General features: G+C 45.6%; 1 protein-coding gene across 48 annotated transcripts in view; it reads right to left on the minus strand.

The window, feature by feature from the left end:
• The window catches only part of ACAP2 (ArfGAP with coiled-coil, ankyrin repeat and PH domains 2), a 168,792-nt gene extending 162,843 nt beyond the window's left edge, over positions 1 to 5,949 (minus strand). For 15 of the 48 annotated variants that reach the window (XR_010155410.1, XM_054682426.2, XM_054682419.2 and 12 more), the window contains exon 1: positions 5,437 to 5,773. Coding sequence is in view for 19 of the 48 variants with exons in the window: in XM_054682426.2 (XP_054538401.1) it covers positions 5,437 to 5,489 (53 nt within the window). In the remaining 29 variants the exon portion in view is untranslated. Of the gene's footprint in view, positions 1 to 4,785; positions 5,366 to 5,436 lie in introns of those variants that run through there. The other 33 variants (XR_010155408.1, XR_010155406.1, XR_010155407.1 and 30 more) reach the window with 15 other exon arrangements.
• Positions 5,950 to 16,976: the final 11,027 nt, after the last annotated feature.

Here is a 16,976-nt window from a genome sequence, read left to right on the forward strand (position 1 = left end):
CCACCATGTGAAAGTTCACCATTAAGAAAGTCAATTACTAGCAAAAGTAGTAACTATTTTTAAAAAGTCAATTAATATATCAAAATGTCCAGTTGCAGATTTTTCCGGATTTTTTAAAATATTTTTGAGTCTGGTCGAGGTGGCTTACAGCTGTAATCCCAGTATTTTGGGAGGCCGAAGCCGGTGGATCACAAGGTCAGGAGTTCAAGACCAGCCTGGCCAACATGTTGAAACCCCGTCTCCACTAAAAGTATAAAAAATTAGCCAGGTGTGGTGGCAGGCACCTGTAATCCCAGCTACTCGGGAGGCTGAGGCAGGAGAATCACCTGAACCAGGGAGGTGGAGGTTGCAGTGAGTGGAGATTGCACCACTGCACTCCAGCCTGGGTGACAGTGTGAGACTCTGTCTCAAAAAAAAAAAAAGCAAAAAAAAAAAACCACATTTTTAAAATGAGGATAAGTCCTACTTTACATGCTTTTTTTTTTTTTTTTTTTTTTTTTAATTAAAATTAGAGACAAGGTCTCTATGTTGCCCAGGCTGGTCTCAAGCAATCCTTCCACCTCAACCTCACAAAGTGCTGGGATTACAAATGTAAGCCATTGCGCCCCACCTGCAAGAATTTTTTTTTCTTTTTTTTTTTTTGAGATGGAGTCTCGCTCTATCCCCCAAGCTGGAGTGCAGTGGCGCAATCTCAGCTCACTGCAACCTCTGCCTCCCAGGTTCAAGCAATTCTCCTGCCTCAGCCTCCCGAGTAGCTGGGATTACAGGTGCCCACCACCACGCCCACCTAATTTTTTTGTATTTTTAGTAGAGATGGTGTTTCACCATGCTGGCCAGGCTGGTTTCGAACTCCTGACCTCAACTGATCCGCCCACCTCAGCCTCCCAAAGTGCTAGGATTACAGGTGTGAGCCACCACGCCCAGTCAGGATTCCTGTATTTTGGTTCATAATAAAATTACTTTATAATTCCATTCTACTGCTTCTGAGATTTAAAAAAAAAAAAATTTCCCCTTAGCCCTTACCCACTGTATTAACAGGCAGTTGCTAACAGTTTATTATAAAGATGGAAGGCAAAGGAAGGAGACAAGATTGGCACCAATCCAGACTTAATAGCAACACATAACTGAGGTGTATTTAGTAGTCATATTTTATTCCAATGTCTTTCGCCCATTAAAACCTTTCACCTGACTGGGCATGGTGACTCATACCTGTAATCCCAGCTACTCAGGAGGCTGAGGCAGGAGAATCACCTGAGTCCAGGAGTTGGAGAACAGCCTGGATAACAAGTAAGACTCTGTCTCTCAAACATAATTCACCCACAAACACCCTTTTTTTAAAAAAAGTTATTCTAAGTTACTGAACAAGAATCATATCTAGCCGGGCATGGTGGCTTATGCCTGTAATCCCAACACTTTGGGAGGCTGAGGCGGGCGGATCACCTGAGGTCAGGAGTTCGAGACCAGCCTGGCTAACATGGTGAAACTCCGTTTCTACTAAAAATACAAAAAATTAGCCAGGCGTGGAGGTGCGCGCCTATAATCCCAGTTACTCGGGAGGCTGAGGCAGGAGAACTGCTTGAACCCAAGAGCCGGGGGGTGCAGTGAGCTGACATCGTGCCACTGCACTCCAGCTTGGGCAATAAGAGCAGAACTCTGTCTCAAAAAAAAAAAGCAGAAAAAAAAAAAAGAAAAGAATCATATCTGAAATAGAATCTAAAAATGAAAAACCTGCAGGATGGTGTATGATAGACACTGTTAAAGGATAAAAATAAATTATCAGATAAAAACTAAAGCATACCAAGGCTAAGGCCTTTTTTTTTTTTTTTTTTTTTTTTGAGACGGAGTCTCGCTCTGTCGCCCAGGCTGGAGTGCAGCGGTGCGATCTCGGCTCACTGCAGCCTTGACCTCCTGCCTCAACAATCCTCCTGCCTCAGCTTCCCATGTAGCTGGAATCACAGGTGCACGCCACCATGCCCAACTAATTTTTTTATTTTTGTAGAGACGGTGTCTCACTTTGTTGCCCAGGCTGGTCTCAAACTCCTGGCCTCAAGCGATCCTCTTGTCTCAGCCTTCCAAACTGCTGGGATTACAGGCGTGAACCACTGCACCTGGCCACAATATTTTTATACTTGAACACTGCTGACAAAAATCTTTCATAATTCAGAAAGATGTTTATTTATTCAATTTATTTATTCTACTTTTTATTTCAAATAGATATTCACTTCCTAAGTAAAACAGAATACATTTTGGGTTTTTTTGTTTTTCTTGTTTTTTTTGTTTTTTTTTTTTGAGACAGTCTCGCTCTGTTGCCCAGGCTGGAGTACAGTGGCACAATCTCAGCTCACTACAGCCTCTGCCTCCCGGGTTCAAGTGTTCTCATGCCTCAGTCTCCCAAGTAGCTGGGATTACAGGTGCACACTACCACACCCGGCTAATTTTTGTATTTTTAGTAGAGATGGGGTTTTACCATGTTGGCCAGGCTGGTGTCAAACTCCTGACCTTAAGTGATCTGCCGGCCTCCACCTCCCAAAGTGCTGGGATTACAGATGTGAGCCACAGTGTTCAGCCCAAGAGTATGTTTAAAAGAAAAGCAGTATTTTTACGGAGGTTTTGTAAAATTGTAAAGACCTACTACATGCAACTACACACAATTAAGGGCCCAAACAAATTCCAACTTCAACATATTTTGGCCAAAATGCAAAATTTCCACTCAAAAAAAAGTATACTTAGGCACTTTACATTCCTGTAGATTTTTAGATGAACAAGGTTTTTAGATTTTAGATGAACAAGATTTTGACCTTTAAGCTGATTTTAAACTGGTATTTAAAAAACCAAAAAGGGAACCCAAAATTATACAACGAAATGTGCCCTCCAATCCAAAACAAAAAAAAAAATGTTCACTGGGATGTAAAAGTAACCATTGACTATTCAAATTACAAAAGACAATGTTGCAAATGCAACATCCTTCTCCCTATTTCAACCAGTCCCCTTGTATTCTCCTCATTGATTTAACAGGAAAATAGATGTTTAAAGCTTGAACAGTGGTGAAATTTTCATCAGCAAGATGTGCCTTTTGCATTAATTCTACAGCACCAAGACAGTTATGTGCACACACTAGACTTAAATGCCACAAGATTCATTTATGAATAAAGACACGTATTAGTTTAAAGACAGCCCAATAGATCAGGACACAAGTGCAGCTGCCTTACTATCAAAAAACAAGCCCAGGCCTCACAAGCTTTTTATTTTGATACAAGTTTCACTATCACTCAACATACACAATACTCTCAAAAGTAAAGCTCTTCTTATACATACAACATGTGAATGAAGACTTCTCAAATATTCTTTTCAAATGCTATACAGATCCTCATAGTAATAGGATTATGGAAAAACCATAAAAAATTAAGAATATGAATAATGAAACTTCTATTTCTCGGCAGTCTTCCCTCTATTGCAAATCTAATTTGTCCCCAAAATGTATATAAGATGTTGAAGTTATTGAAATTTTGGCATCTCTTCCCAATTTGCAGCTAACAATAATTGGAATATGGGAAACAACTCCTGAAAACCTGTAATATTTTAATTAACATAGAATTTATGTTACAATCAAGTTTAACAAAAGTTCACTATAATATTCCCTACAACTTAATCAGTATCTTGCCCTCTCATTTTATATTCAATGATTTCTTTATTTCAAAAACAAAGACATCACATGGTTTGTGACCAACCCCAGTAGCTAGAAGTATTTCCAAATCACTTCTCTCAACTTAAAAAAAAAAAAATTAATGTGAAACAAAGGGAGCTCAAAGCTACATCTTCTAAGGGAAAAATGCTGTGTTTCTTTCACTTAAAAATAAATAGCTGAGTCATAGTAACAAAATTTCACAAAAAGCTGAACTTTCTAAGGTGCACTTTAAAAATTACTCCACTTGCCATGCTGTCCTGGAAACCAACCTGCACGCCTGTCCTAGGAAATCTATTTGTGTCTCTTGAGTCCTTCAATAATGCAGAACATAAAAGTTTCAAAAATGAATCGCAACAACAGCTATCAAAGGAAGTGGGTTTTTTTAAATAATAGCCCTAGGCTCCAATAAAATTAATACCCAAAAATCATCAAAGGGCAAACGCAAAAAGCGTTCTTAAATTTTCTCTAAGTAGCAGTTCCTTGGTTTTACAATTCTTTTCTTTTTCGCTGAAAGGAGAATAAGAAATCCAATTAACAGTGTTAAGGATGAGAACAGTTAGTTCCCAGGCAGAGGATGCAATTTACAATCCAGGCTTGGCCCAGACATTAGCGGGCACACACACGCCAATGCTCAGAGGAAGCTTCAAGAAATGTCACTATCTAACGGAAGTGTTAAGGCCTTATATTTGTAAGGACTATGACCAGCCCTGTAAATAAATACACTGTAAAACGCAACCTAGAAAAACTGCATTGTCCAAAACAACTCAAGACTTTCCTACCATACTCAAAACAGAAAGAACCTGTGTCCTGGACGGCCTCAGGACGACCGCCTCTCACATAGAGAGAAGGGCAGCCCATGTGAATCGGAGTGCCCCCATGTCAACTCTGTGACAGATCCACTGGGAGCATCCGACTGTGATCCGGGCCCTCCTGGGCAGAGGCTGCTGGAAGAGGAACACACAGGCAATCTTCACGGCCCTCCTACTTCCGTTCTCAAAACAGAAATGCACTTTTCTGCTAGTCCTCCGCCCTCAGCCCGGTACCTCTCGACAGCTGTGCCCCCTTCAACGAGCTTAAGTGGAAAGAAAAGCGGTAGTCACCAACTAGGGTCCACGGAATGCGGTTGATCACAGCGCTTCCCCCCGCGATTCCCGCACGCATCCACCGCGGGCGCCCTCCGGAGAGTCGCTCTGGCCGGGGGCACCGCGAAGCAGAAGTCGGCGTCCCAGTTCGCCCCCTACTGTCTCCTCCGCGGGGAAGGGGGGCAGAAAAGCGCAAAGAGGAACTAAATGAACTGCAAGAGGATGCCCTGAAAGCTCCCTCAAAGAGGGGGTGGGGAGGGGGTGGAAACCAAGAAGGGGCGGAAGGAAGGGGGAAGGAAGAGCAGCCAGAGGAGGAAGGGGGCGAGAGCGAGCGCCCGCGAAGGGGACGGGACTTCGGGAGCGCGGCTGCACCCCATTTCCCCCAGCGGGAGAGGGTGCGCCGGCCTTCGGGGCGCTCCGCCCCGGCAGAGGGCAAGGAAAGAAATGAGAGGCGACGTCCCCGTCCCCGTCCCCGCCACTTCGTCGCCCCTCGGGAGGGCTCGGTGGGGACTGCAGTGCCCTCGCAGGGTGGGAAACGGCGGCAACGGCCGCTCGCCCCGTCGGAAGGAGCGGACGGAGGGGCCTCCTCAGGGTGCGCGGGCCCGGCTTTCACGCCCCCAGCGCCGGGAAGGCAGCTCCGCGGTGACGCCGGGCGGCCGTGCCGGTTACCTGAAGCGGGGCGAGTCCTTCAGACACTCCTCGAAATCCACAGTCATCTTCATCCTGCCTCCGCCTCGCAGGCGGCGCTGGCAAAGCCGAGGGGGCCGCGGGAGCGGCCGCGCTGGGGACGCAGACGGCTACGCGGGCGCACGGCCGCGACTAGCGTTGCGCGGAGCTGCGAAGGGCGCCTCGCCCGCTGGTCATAGCAGCCGCGAAGACGGCGACGACTAGTCAGGCCCCAGTCCGGCCCCTCTTCCTCCCGCCCCAAGTAGAGCGCTGGCCGCAGGGAAACGGCCGGGGAGTGACAGCAGCGGCCAGCCAGCCACGAACCTGGCGGCCAAGGGGCGGGGCATCCGGCAGCACCGCCTGCGGGCGCCCGGGCAACGGGTCTGAGCGACGGCACCCCGAGCCAATGAGCAGCGCGACCGTGGGCACCTCCTTGCCACAACCGCCCCCGAGGGCCAACCGGGATGCGCGGGCGTCGCTAGGCGGGACGCACCGGTTGCTGGGAGGCCGGCAGCTGAGGCTCCTTGGGAAGGAAGTCACGTGGCTGCGGCCGCGCTTCCCTCCGAGCCCCCGCCTCTTCTCCTGCTCCCCGAGCCCCGCCCTGCTGAGCTGCCAGCCCAGAGGAGCAGCCTCCTGCAGGTCTGAGGAAGGAAATTTGCTTTTCAAAGCAGATTGGCAGAAATCTGAAGAGGTTAGAGGCAGAAATTATAAAAGGAAGAGATAGGCTAAGCCAACTATTCCTTTCAGTTTAGAGAAACTGAGGCCAGGAGAGGAGCGAGGATAACTTTAGTGATAAAATCCATCTTTCATGTATTTGTTCCATAGCTTCATAATCTGGAAATTGCTCCCATGTACATCTTCTCATATAGCCAGAGACCACTTCCTGAAGGAGCTGCCTTTTGGGTTGGACATAGAAAGATTTCGGCAGGTATGGGAGGTAGGGTGCTTCGTGTGGAGGAACTCCCCGCAAAACTGCAGAAAGCATTCCCCCTCACTGACACTTTGCTCCTGGTGGTTCTCACTGTTCTGCCATGGTGGGGTTCTGAAGACCAGGCTCATCGTACTCACCTTGCAACACCTGCCCCTCTAATCCACACTTTTTCTAGAAGCACTTTAAGATACTTATCATCTGATCCTCACGGCAGGTATTTACCATACTCCTTGATTTTAAGATGCCATTGATCGTAAAAAGTACAAAGATGTCTTATATGTAATGAGTAATTTTTAAGCCAACCTAAAAAACACGGGCGTATCTATAAAAATGAATATGCAGGGTGTTCTAACAGCATAGTGGCTCTGAGTGAGAATCTGGAGGCAAACTTCCTGGATTTAGGTCCCAGCTTTCTCACTTTAAAATGAACATAACACACAGATCTGATGAAGTTGTCCGGTTAACACAGTGCCACATATCGATCGTTCAGTAAATGTTGGCTATTTTAATTGTACCATTTGCCTCTTCAGTACTATAATCAAAGGGCTTGAGTCTAAGTTCTCTCACTTTCACTGTCTGAAGTTTTTGTTTGTCTCAAAAACAAACAATTTCGTTCCGTTCCCCAGGCTGGTCTCAAACTCATGGCCTCAAGTGATCCTTCTGTCTCAGCCTCCCAAAATGCTGAGATTACAGGTGTGAGCCACACACCCAGCCTTCTAAAGTCTTAATATAACTTTCTGACCGTCTGGCTAAGTATAGCATGATGACATACTGTTTTTCGTAACCCATCAAGAGATATCTTGATCTCTTTAGCATCTTTAGAAATTAACAGTATAGACAGGGCATGGTGGCTCACACCTGTAATCCCAGCACTTTGGGAGGCCGAGGTGAGCAGATTCCTTGCTCCAGGAGTTCCAGACAACCTGGGCAACATGGTGAAATCCTGTCTCTACAACTCAACAAAAATATACAAAAAATTAGCCAGGCACATGCCTATAGTCCCAGTTACTCATGAGGCTGAGGTGGAAGGGTCACTTAAGCCTAGGAAGTCAAGACTGCAGTGAGCCATGATTGTGCCACTGCACTCCAGCCTGGGTAGACAGAGCAAAACACTGTATCAAAAAAAAAAAAAAAAAAAGGAAAAGGGAAAATTAACAGCATAATTCTGAGGCATTTCAGAGAATATAGAAGCATTATATTCATTTATTCTTTGCTTATAAACTTGATTTCTTTTTTAATTGTGTATTCCTGGAAACCACACAGCTTTTCTTGATAGCTAAAAACAGACTATTGACTGTTAAATGTACAGGGTCCTCAAGCACATAATTAGTGGTCAGGCCAACCTTCCCTAACATTGTAACTTCAATGTCAAATTTACTAAGACAGTTGGCAATCTCTCCTATATTTGGTTGCGTTCCTGATGTGTGACAGCTAATCTGCATATACAATAACTTATTATTTTAATACTTCATCACAGTGTAGCCTTTTAGAAGATACCTAAAGTGACACTTTGGGGTTCAAATTAATATTCAACTGCATGGCACCACAAAGGCAAATAACTAAGCTAATTATCAAGTGAACATCTTTCTGTGGATGGCTAAATTTGCATATACCCAGTTAGTGATAACACTGTCACAATTTTTCTTCCTTGCCCTGTGATAAAGCAAGCATTTGGGGGTGTCAATTCTAAGATAGGTCCTAAATAAAGAAACATTAAAGTGGGATGGGGTGGGAGCAGTGGGTCTTAGAATAAAAGAAACACAATATTATTATCCTCATCTTTTTTTTTTTTTTTTTTTGAGAAGAAGTTTTGCTCTACCACCCGGGCTGGAGGGCAGTGGCACAATCTTGGCTCACTGCAACCTCTGCCTCCCAGGTTCAAGTGATTCTCCTGTCTCAGCCTCCCGAGTAGTTGGGATTACAAGCATGCACCACCACACCTGGCTAATTTTTGTATTCTTATATAATAATGGAAACCAAGGTCCCAAGATATGAAAATAAATTGCCAGGTGACTCAGGCCAAACACAGGCTGCCTGATGCCAGATCCGAACTACTAACTGTCCTCCCTCCCCTTAAGAATTCTGCCTTTGCAGTTGTAACTCTGTCTGCCCGTGTAGCAATCTCCCTTTCATCTTCTCTTTAAAACACCGCTCTTATGCCACCCCCTCAGGAAGCTTTCTTGGCTGAAATACAAACCTCTCTATTCAACACACAGTAAAAGTTCCTTACTAGGCCCAGTCTGCACTCTAAAAGAATATAAAGTACCAAACCTTAAATGTCTTCCAAATTTCTTCTCCCCAAACTTCTCAGTCCCTCTCTACAAACCCTCTGGAACCCTGGACACCCATAGTTCTTCATAGAAAGCTGCTGATTTCCTCTGAGAACACTGTTGACCGTACATCCTCTTGAGCAGAGATTGTTAAATCTCTCCTCCCTGGCACTCCTTGGTCAGGATACATAGTCAGCAAAAGGCTTACACTGGCTTACTTTCCTTGTTGCTGTTATCCAGCAATTTCTAGTAACTCCCTGCCTTACCCTGGCTAATTGCGTTGCAAATTATCTCAAGAAAAGGAAATTACAATGAGGGTGACTGTGGGCACTACTGGGACTGACAAGGGCAGAAACTCAGGCAACTCTTAGGACTGGTTTTCTCTCTTGTCATCTGCATCCTCTCTCTTTCCTACTTGCCCAACCCCATCAACTTTCCTTTCTGCTTTCCTCTAGGTTCTGTTCCCCTGTGAACCTGGTTTGCATACAATCTATCATTGCTACTGATTCCTCTAGAGCCGCCCAGTGGGTAATATAAAACAATGAAACTTTCCAGGTGTGAGCAGCATGGGGTGGTGGAGTCTATGACGAACAGAAAGCATGTGCCCTGTGTCCTTCTCAGCTCCAGTCAGTTCCTGCCATACCAGACCTCAGATTTAATGAGAGAAGCCAAACAGCCAGATTTTCATGTGAAATCTCCCTGTTTTCAAATATTGACAAGCCTTTCAAAATATTACAGAACATTGCACAGGTTATAAAAATAAGTTTCAGGGCCACTCTGCAACCTCTGCTAGATATTTCTTGACAATTCTTTTTTTTTTTTTTTTTCCTTTTTTCTGAGATGGAGTTTCGCTCTTGTTGCCCAGGCTGGAGTGCAATGGCACAATCTCAGCTCACTGCAACCTCCGCCTCCCAGGTTCAAGAGATTCTCCTGTCTCCGCCTCCTGAGTAGCTGGGATTACAAGCTCATACCACTATGCCCGGTTAATTTTTGTATTTTTAGTAGAGACAGGGTTTCGCCATGTTGGCCAGGCTGGTCTCGAACTCCTGACCTCAAGTGATCCGCCCGCCTCGGCCTCCCAAAGTGCTGGAATTACAGGCATGAGCCACTGCGCCTGGCTGACAATTCTTTATACAGCCTTTCAACTTCAGCTCCTGGTGTTAATTGCTTAAATCTGTTTCCCAACTCGCAGATCCCAGGAGACAATTACATTAGCCCAGCTCATCTTTTCATAGCAGTCCACACAGGTAGTGGGTCCCTGGCAAGCCAAGAGAGAGATGGAATCACTCAACCTAATCATTTCTGCAGGGATGGGGGCTGCATGATGGCTGACTAGTAGTCAAGGCAATTTCCCTGTAAGAAAATGTTGATAGCTCGGCCCCATAAAACACAGCTAGTAAACACTCACGTTCATCCAGGACTTCGGCCCCTGACTCACAGTCCTTCATCCCAACTTCCACCATCAACTAAGGTGACATCAACATTCACTCATTTTTCTTTCATTCAATAATATTCATTGAGCATTTATTCTGGCCAGACCTTATAATAGGCTCTGAGAGGCTGGGCACGGTGGCTCACGCCTGTAATCCTAGCATTTTGGGAGGCCAAGGCGGGCAGATCACTTGTGGTCAGGAGTTCAAAACCAGTCTGGCCAACATGGTGAAACCCCATCTCTACTAAAACTACAAAAATTAGCCAGGTGTGGTGGCACTGTGCCTGTAATCCCAGCTACTTGGGAGGGCTGAGGCAGGAGAATTGCTTGAACCAGGGAGGCGGAGGTTGCAGTGAGCTGAGATCATGCTATCGCACTCCAGCCTGGATGACAAGAGGGAAACTCCATCTCAAAAAAAAAAAAAAGGCCAGATGCGGTGGCTCACGCCTGTAATCTCAGCACTTTGGGAGGCCAAGGCGGGTGGATCACCTGAGGCCAGGAGTTTAAGACCAGCCTGACCAACATGGTGAAACCCTGTCTCTACTAAAAATACAAAATTAGCCAGGTGTGGTGGCGCATGTCTATAATCCCAGGTACTTGGGAGGCTGAGGCAGGAGAATCGCTTGAACCTGGGAGGTGGGGGTTGCAGTGAGCCGAGATCGCACCGTTGCACTCCAGCATGGGCAACAGAGTGAGACGCTGTCTCTAAGTAAATAAATAAATAAATAAATAGACTGTGAGACTTATAGGTGAAATAAATAATCTTTTCCCCCTACAACTCTCAGACTATGGTAAGTTTTGTGCCAGCAGTCTTTGAGTATTTACAGTGGCCTACTGTAATCTGACAGTCATTTCTCCTAAGGAAGGAAATTAGTGTTCTCATACCTCCATAGATATGAAGAATCTTAAAAAAGTAAGATCTAAGAAAAGGTGAGGAATGTCTTTCAAAGGGTCAAAGGACTGTTAGTCACAAGGAACTATTTTGACTGAAGCACAGAAGCAAGAGAAACACATGGTCTTCAAGCATGGTAAATCGAGAATATGGCTTTAGAAAAGAAGTAAGAAATGAATTTCTGATACATACACTATCTGTATCAAAAGGATCGTACACCATCAATATAGACATTACAAAGAACCTTGTATGCCATGCTGAGGACTGTGTATATTAAAGCGAAGGAAAGCCACTGGAAGAATTTAAGCCTGGGAGTGACATAATCTTATTTGCATCTTAATGGAGAGTGGGACATTTTCAACTGATGCAATTGCAAGCAAGAGATGTTTAAGAAAAATTGAGGCCTGGGCACGGTTACTCACGCCTGTAATCACAGCACTTTGGGAGGCCGAGGCGGGTGGATCACAAGGTCAGGAGATGGAGACCATCCTGGCTAACACAGTGAAACCCCTTCTCTACTAAAAATACAAAAAATTAGCCAGGCGTGGTGGCGGGCGCCTGTAGTCCCAGCTACTCGGGAGGCTGAGGCAGGAGAAGGGCGTGAACCTGGGAGGTGGAGCTTGCAGTGAGCCGAGATGGCAGCACTGCACTCCAGCCTGGGCGACAGAGCGAGACTCCGTCTCAAAAAAATTAATATTAATTAATTAATTTTAAAAATTGAAAGAATCTGATGGCCAACCAAATGTGGGGAGAAGGAAAAAATAAAGACAACTCCTCGGATGACTCCAGGTTGCAGATCTGGGTGACTGGGTAATAGGTACTGCTATTCATAGAAAGGGGAGAAAGTTTATCTCAAAATATGTCGCTTCAGAAAGTCCTTAAATGTCCTCATCTTATACCATTTTCTCACCCAGAACATCCCATGCACAAGCTCAGCATAGATGTCTCTAGTTGTTTCCTTACCATATATTCACTTGATTCTCACGTTCCCACTCCCACCCCCATGCCAGTATTCCTTTTTTCTCCCAGGCTGTTGGTATACCACCCTGTCTCACCCTCCACCTCAGGGCAGTTTCATACCCACAGCTCGGGATCAATCCAAACATTTTCCTTCTGCTTTCTCCTCTCCTAGTTGCTGAGCAAGATTAGAAATAATTTCTATTGTAAAGCAGCAGGAAGCCATTGGAAAAATCTAAACAGAGGAATGATATCATCTGATTTGTGCTGGATTGCAGTGGTGTGATCATAACTCACTGCAGCCTCGACCTCCCAGACTCAAGTGATCCTCCATCCTCGGCCTCCCGAGTAGTTGGAAGTACAGGTGCATGCCACACGCCTGGCTAATATTTGTACGTTTTGTAGAGATGGGTCTCACTGTGTTGCCTGGGGCTGATCTGGAACTCCGGAGCTCAAGTGATCCTCCCTGCCTCAGCCTCCCGAAGTAATTACAAGTATGAGCTGCTGTACGTGGCCTGATTTGTATTTTAAGGGGGAATAAGTAGGCAAATGGGTGAAGGCTTTTAGGGAGACTCTATCATTGCATTCACCAGCACATGAGACTCTATCACTGAGTCTCCATCACTGTGTTCACCACCACATACTTAGGATTTGCAACTGTCTTTTTTTTTTTTTTTTTTTTTTGAGATGGAGTTTTGCTCTTGTTGCCCAGGCTGGAGTCCAATGGCGCAATCTTGGCTCACTGTAACCTCCACCTCCCAGGTTCAAGTGATTCTCATGCCTCAACCTCCCGAGTAGCTAGGATTACAGGTGCCCACCACCACACCCAGCTAATTTTTCTATTTTTAGTAGAGAAGGGGTTTCACCATGTTGGCCAGGCTGGTCTCAAACGCCTGACCTCAGGTGATCCACCTGCCTCGGCCTCCCAAAGTGCTGGGATGACAGGCGTGAGCCACCGCGCCTCATCTCAGCTGTCTTTGTATTATTTATCTGTGACCAGATCCCTGGCCCACTGGCACAATGGCTGTTCTCAACCCTTGCTGCTCTCCTCAAGCCTCCCAGCAAATGTGCCCCACCCCACTCATGATTTGCAGACAACATTGAGTCTTCAAAAAGAAAATAAGAGTCATTAGGAACACTCTTCTACCCCCAGCCCACATACTCATCTATGTTCGCACTTTTCTTACTTCTTACCCACCTATCTCAGAGGAAGGTGGCATCTCTTTCTGCCACTCCTGATCTGTGCTCTAGGGAATCCACCCCTTCTGTTCTCTTTGGAGAATGGCTCTATCAATTATCCCCTCTTTCCCTGTATCTTCAAACTCTCAACTGACCATTCTTCTGTCTTTGGAAGAAAGAGGAGAAAATCATACACCGTCTGTATCAGAAAGGATTATTTTTGTTGTAAGAGAAACTATGTGAGTTAATGAAAACAAAGGGTTCATGATGGGTTAGTTTCACCCAGAACCAGATGGCTGGCTTTCCTTGAAACTTGAGAAGGATTTAGAACGAGGGCCTGTAAAGCCGGCAGCTCCTTCCTGTCTGCCCATTTCCACATCTGCAGCTTACTTCATCTGACTCTCCAGGCAGCAGTTCCCAACACTACCCAACCAACCGGAGAGGATGGGCTTTCTCTCTAGGCCCCAAATCTAAATTTCTTGGAGGAAGTATTGGCCCACCTTGGATGCTGTACCCCCCACTGAGGCCAATCAACTACAGTCAAGGAGGCAGCTGTGTACAAACATGGCTCCTGAGAGTCTGCCCCTGTGACCTTGTAGTTGGGAAATCTCTTAGCCAAGAAGGGGGACATGTGAGTTGGAAAAATTCCCCTCTGACTGTTGCCAAATCTCCTTCCGTTGCTTTATATCTAAGACTCTTTAACAGCACAGTCTCCACTCCCTAGCTCCACAGTTTCTCCTCCCATTCATTCCAGTATCCTCTGCATTCTGTTCTCCACTCTCTCCAACACCCCTGCTCCCTACCAACTGTTTCAGGAAGGTCACTTTCCAATGGCCAAACCCAAAGCACACTTTCAGTACTTGTTTTCCTGACGTCTCCTCAGCATTTGCCACTGTTTCCAAGTCTTTCCACCTGGGAAACTCATGCCACTTTCCTGCTTAAGATTCTTCAAGGGTTGGTCATTGCCTAAGCTATCATTTTTCAGCTTTCCCTAACTATGAAACCCTTTATTTAAAAGAAAAAGTATTTCACTGATGCCCACCATTAAGTAGGCAAAAGCAGAGTTGGTGAGGTTGAAACAGGAATGGGAGACCCAGAGCCTTGCCCGCCTGGCCCCACTGCCCACCCCCAGATGGCCCCTGTGTGGACTCCAAGGAACACTCACAGCTCCACTGAGTATAGTTGGAAAACCACAGGTCTGTAGGATAAACACTGAATTTCTCATTTCACAAATAAGGTCCCTTCAATATCCAGCACCTGCCAACCTTTCCTGCCTTCTTTGCTGCCAGTCTCTCTACTGCAAATAGGTTCATCCATCCATGAAGAAGTTGAATGCTCTTGCTTGTTTCAGCGTGCCTCTCTCTCATGCCCACCCGGGTACACAATGTTTCCTCGGCCTGAATGGGCCTTCTCCCTTTTGTGGACCTGGTGAACTCCCCTTTATTATTTAAAATTTGGCTTAAATGGAATCTCCTCAGGTACTTTCCCATCACAGTGATGTGACTGACTTTGGGACTGCGGTTGTTCTGTCACCTGTTGTACACAGTGTTGGAACAGGGTTCAGTTCAGTATTACAATTTGAGATTTTTATGTCTGTATACTTGCTAGACCTTCTGGGTGGTGATGTTATGTTCATTTCATCTTTGTAGCTCTAGAACCTAGCCCAGCACCTGATACTCTTAGGTGTTATCAGCTTTATGTTGCTTATAACAAAATCCCTGAATCTAGGTAATTTGTAAAGGAAAAGATTTATTTCTTACAGTTATGGAGACTGAGAAGTCCAAGGTCTTCTCGGGGGGCAGGCTGCACCTTGTGAGAACCTTCTTGCTGGTGGGGACTCCGTGGCATCCCCAAGGTGGGGCAAGGGATCACATGGTGAGAGGCTGAGCGTGCTAATGCTTGCTCAGGTTTCTCTCCTCTTTTTTTTTTTAATTTTCAAAGTTTATTTACTATTAATCATTTTTGAGACAGGGTCTCACTCTGTCACCCAGGCTGGAGTGCAGTGGTGTGATCACAGCTCACTGCAGCCTCATCCTCCAGGTCTCAAGCAATTCTTCCACCTAGGCTTCCAGAGTAGCTGGGACTATAGTTATGCACTACCACACTCAGCTAATTTATTTTATTTATTTATGTTTTTGAGATGGAGTCTCACTCTGTTGCCCAGGCTGGAGGTCAATGGTGCAATCTCAGCTCACTGCAACTTCTGCCTGCTGGGTTCAAGCGATTCTCCTGCCTCAGCCTCCCAAGTAGCTGGGACTACAAGCATGCACCACCATGCCAGGCTAATTTTGTACTTTTAGTGGAGATGAGGTTTCACATTGTTGACCAGGCTGGTCTCAAATCCTGACCTCAAGTGATCTGCCCATCTTGGCCTCCCAAAGTGCTGGGATTACAGGCATTAAGCCGCCACGCCTGGCTTCTAAATTTTTTGTAGAGACATGATCTCCTTGCATTGCCCAGGCTGGTTTTTAACTACTGCACTCAAACAATCTCCCACCATGACCTCCCAAAGTGTTGGGATTACAGGCATGAGCCACCGGGCTCAGCCTCTTTTCTTCCCCTTCTTATAAAACCACCAGTTCCACTCTCTTGATGACCCATTAATCCATTAACGCATTAGTCCACTAGCCCATGAATCCATTCATGAGGGCAGAGCTCTCACTCTCCAACCACCTCTGAAATGCCCTACCTTTCAATACTGCCAGACTGGGATTAAATTTCTAACACATGAGATTTAGGGGACACAGTCAAACCATAGCACTAGGTGCCTAATAAATATTGAATACATAGACGTATTCTTCTCCCAGTGTGATTCTGCTTCTATAATTACTTGTGCACATGCGTACATTTACCTAACAGATGATACCTATCTGGTAGGGTGGCTGTTAGGATAAGATATAGATAACAGGGGCTGATTCATCAGTGGTTTACAACCGTAGAACAGAACTGTCTATATCATTTTCTGTGGTTATTGTTTGTTTGATTTAATATATATAAGTGGGTCCTACCTACTGAATCCAGTTTTCCAGGGGTGGGGCCTGGACATGAGTCTCACAGATGACTCTGAAGCCCAGCCTTCACAAGCGAAACTCACGTGCTAACGTTCATTTTGTAACTCTAGGACCTAGCACAGAGACCAGCAACATAGTAGGTGCACACTAAAGATAGGTGGAATTAAAATTGAAAGAAGCTTTCAATATTCAAAATGTGACCATTTTTATATCTAACAAGCCAAGAGGTTGAGGTAAGAAGGTGGGTTTAGGCTAAGGGGACCCAGACCACAATTTAGTTGGGTTCCTTATTGTTGGATCTGCGTGTGAGTGAACTCTGTTGCTTCTGCTTCCTTTTACCCCTGCCCCCCTTCCTGCTTTTATTACATAGTAAGGAAAAAATGTATCCACCTAGCTACAACCCCAAAAACTCAAAACACCCAGGTTTCTAAGAATTTGCTTCCTAATGTCTTGATTTGGCTGCAGCCTACCCTCTGGGAGCTCTTCTGAAAGTCTCCCTGTCTCATAACCACGACATTTAATTGACCCTCAAATCCTGTGAACTCTTTTCATGTGACAGCTCTTCCATTTGTGCCCTCTTTCCAAACCCCAGGGACATTGCCTTGATTCAGGCCTTTATTCTTCCTTGCCTGGATTACTCCAAATGGCATCCAATTGGTCTCCCTGCCACAGTCTCACTCTCTCCAACTAAGCCTCTCTCTGCTACTAAAAACTACTTAGGGCCAGGCGTGGTGGCTCACACCAGTAATCCCAGCACTTTGGGAGGCTGAGGCGGGCGGATCACTTGAGGTCAGGAATTTGAGACCAGCCTGGCCAATGTGGTGAAATCCCATCTCTACTAAAAATACAAAAATTAGCCAGACGTGATGGT

This window comes from Pan troglodytes, chromosome 2 (genome assembly GCF_028858775.2).
Source record: "Pan troglodytes isolate AG18354 chromosome 2, NHGRI_mPanTro3-v2.0_pri, whole genome shotgun sequence".
Lineage (NCBI taxonomy): Eukaryota > Metazoa > Chordata > Mammalia > Primates > Hominidae > Pan > Pan troglodytes.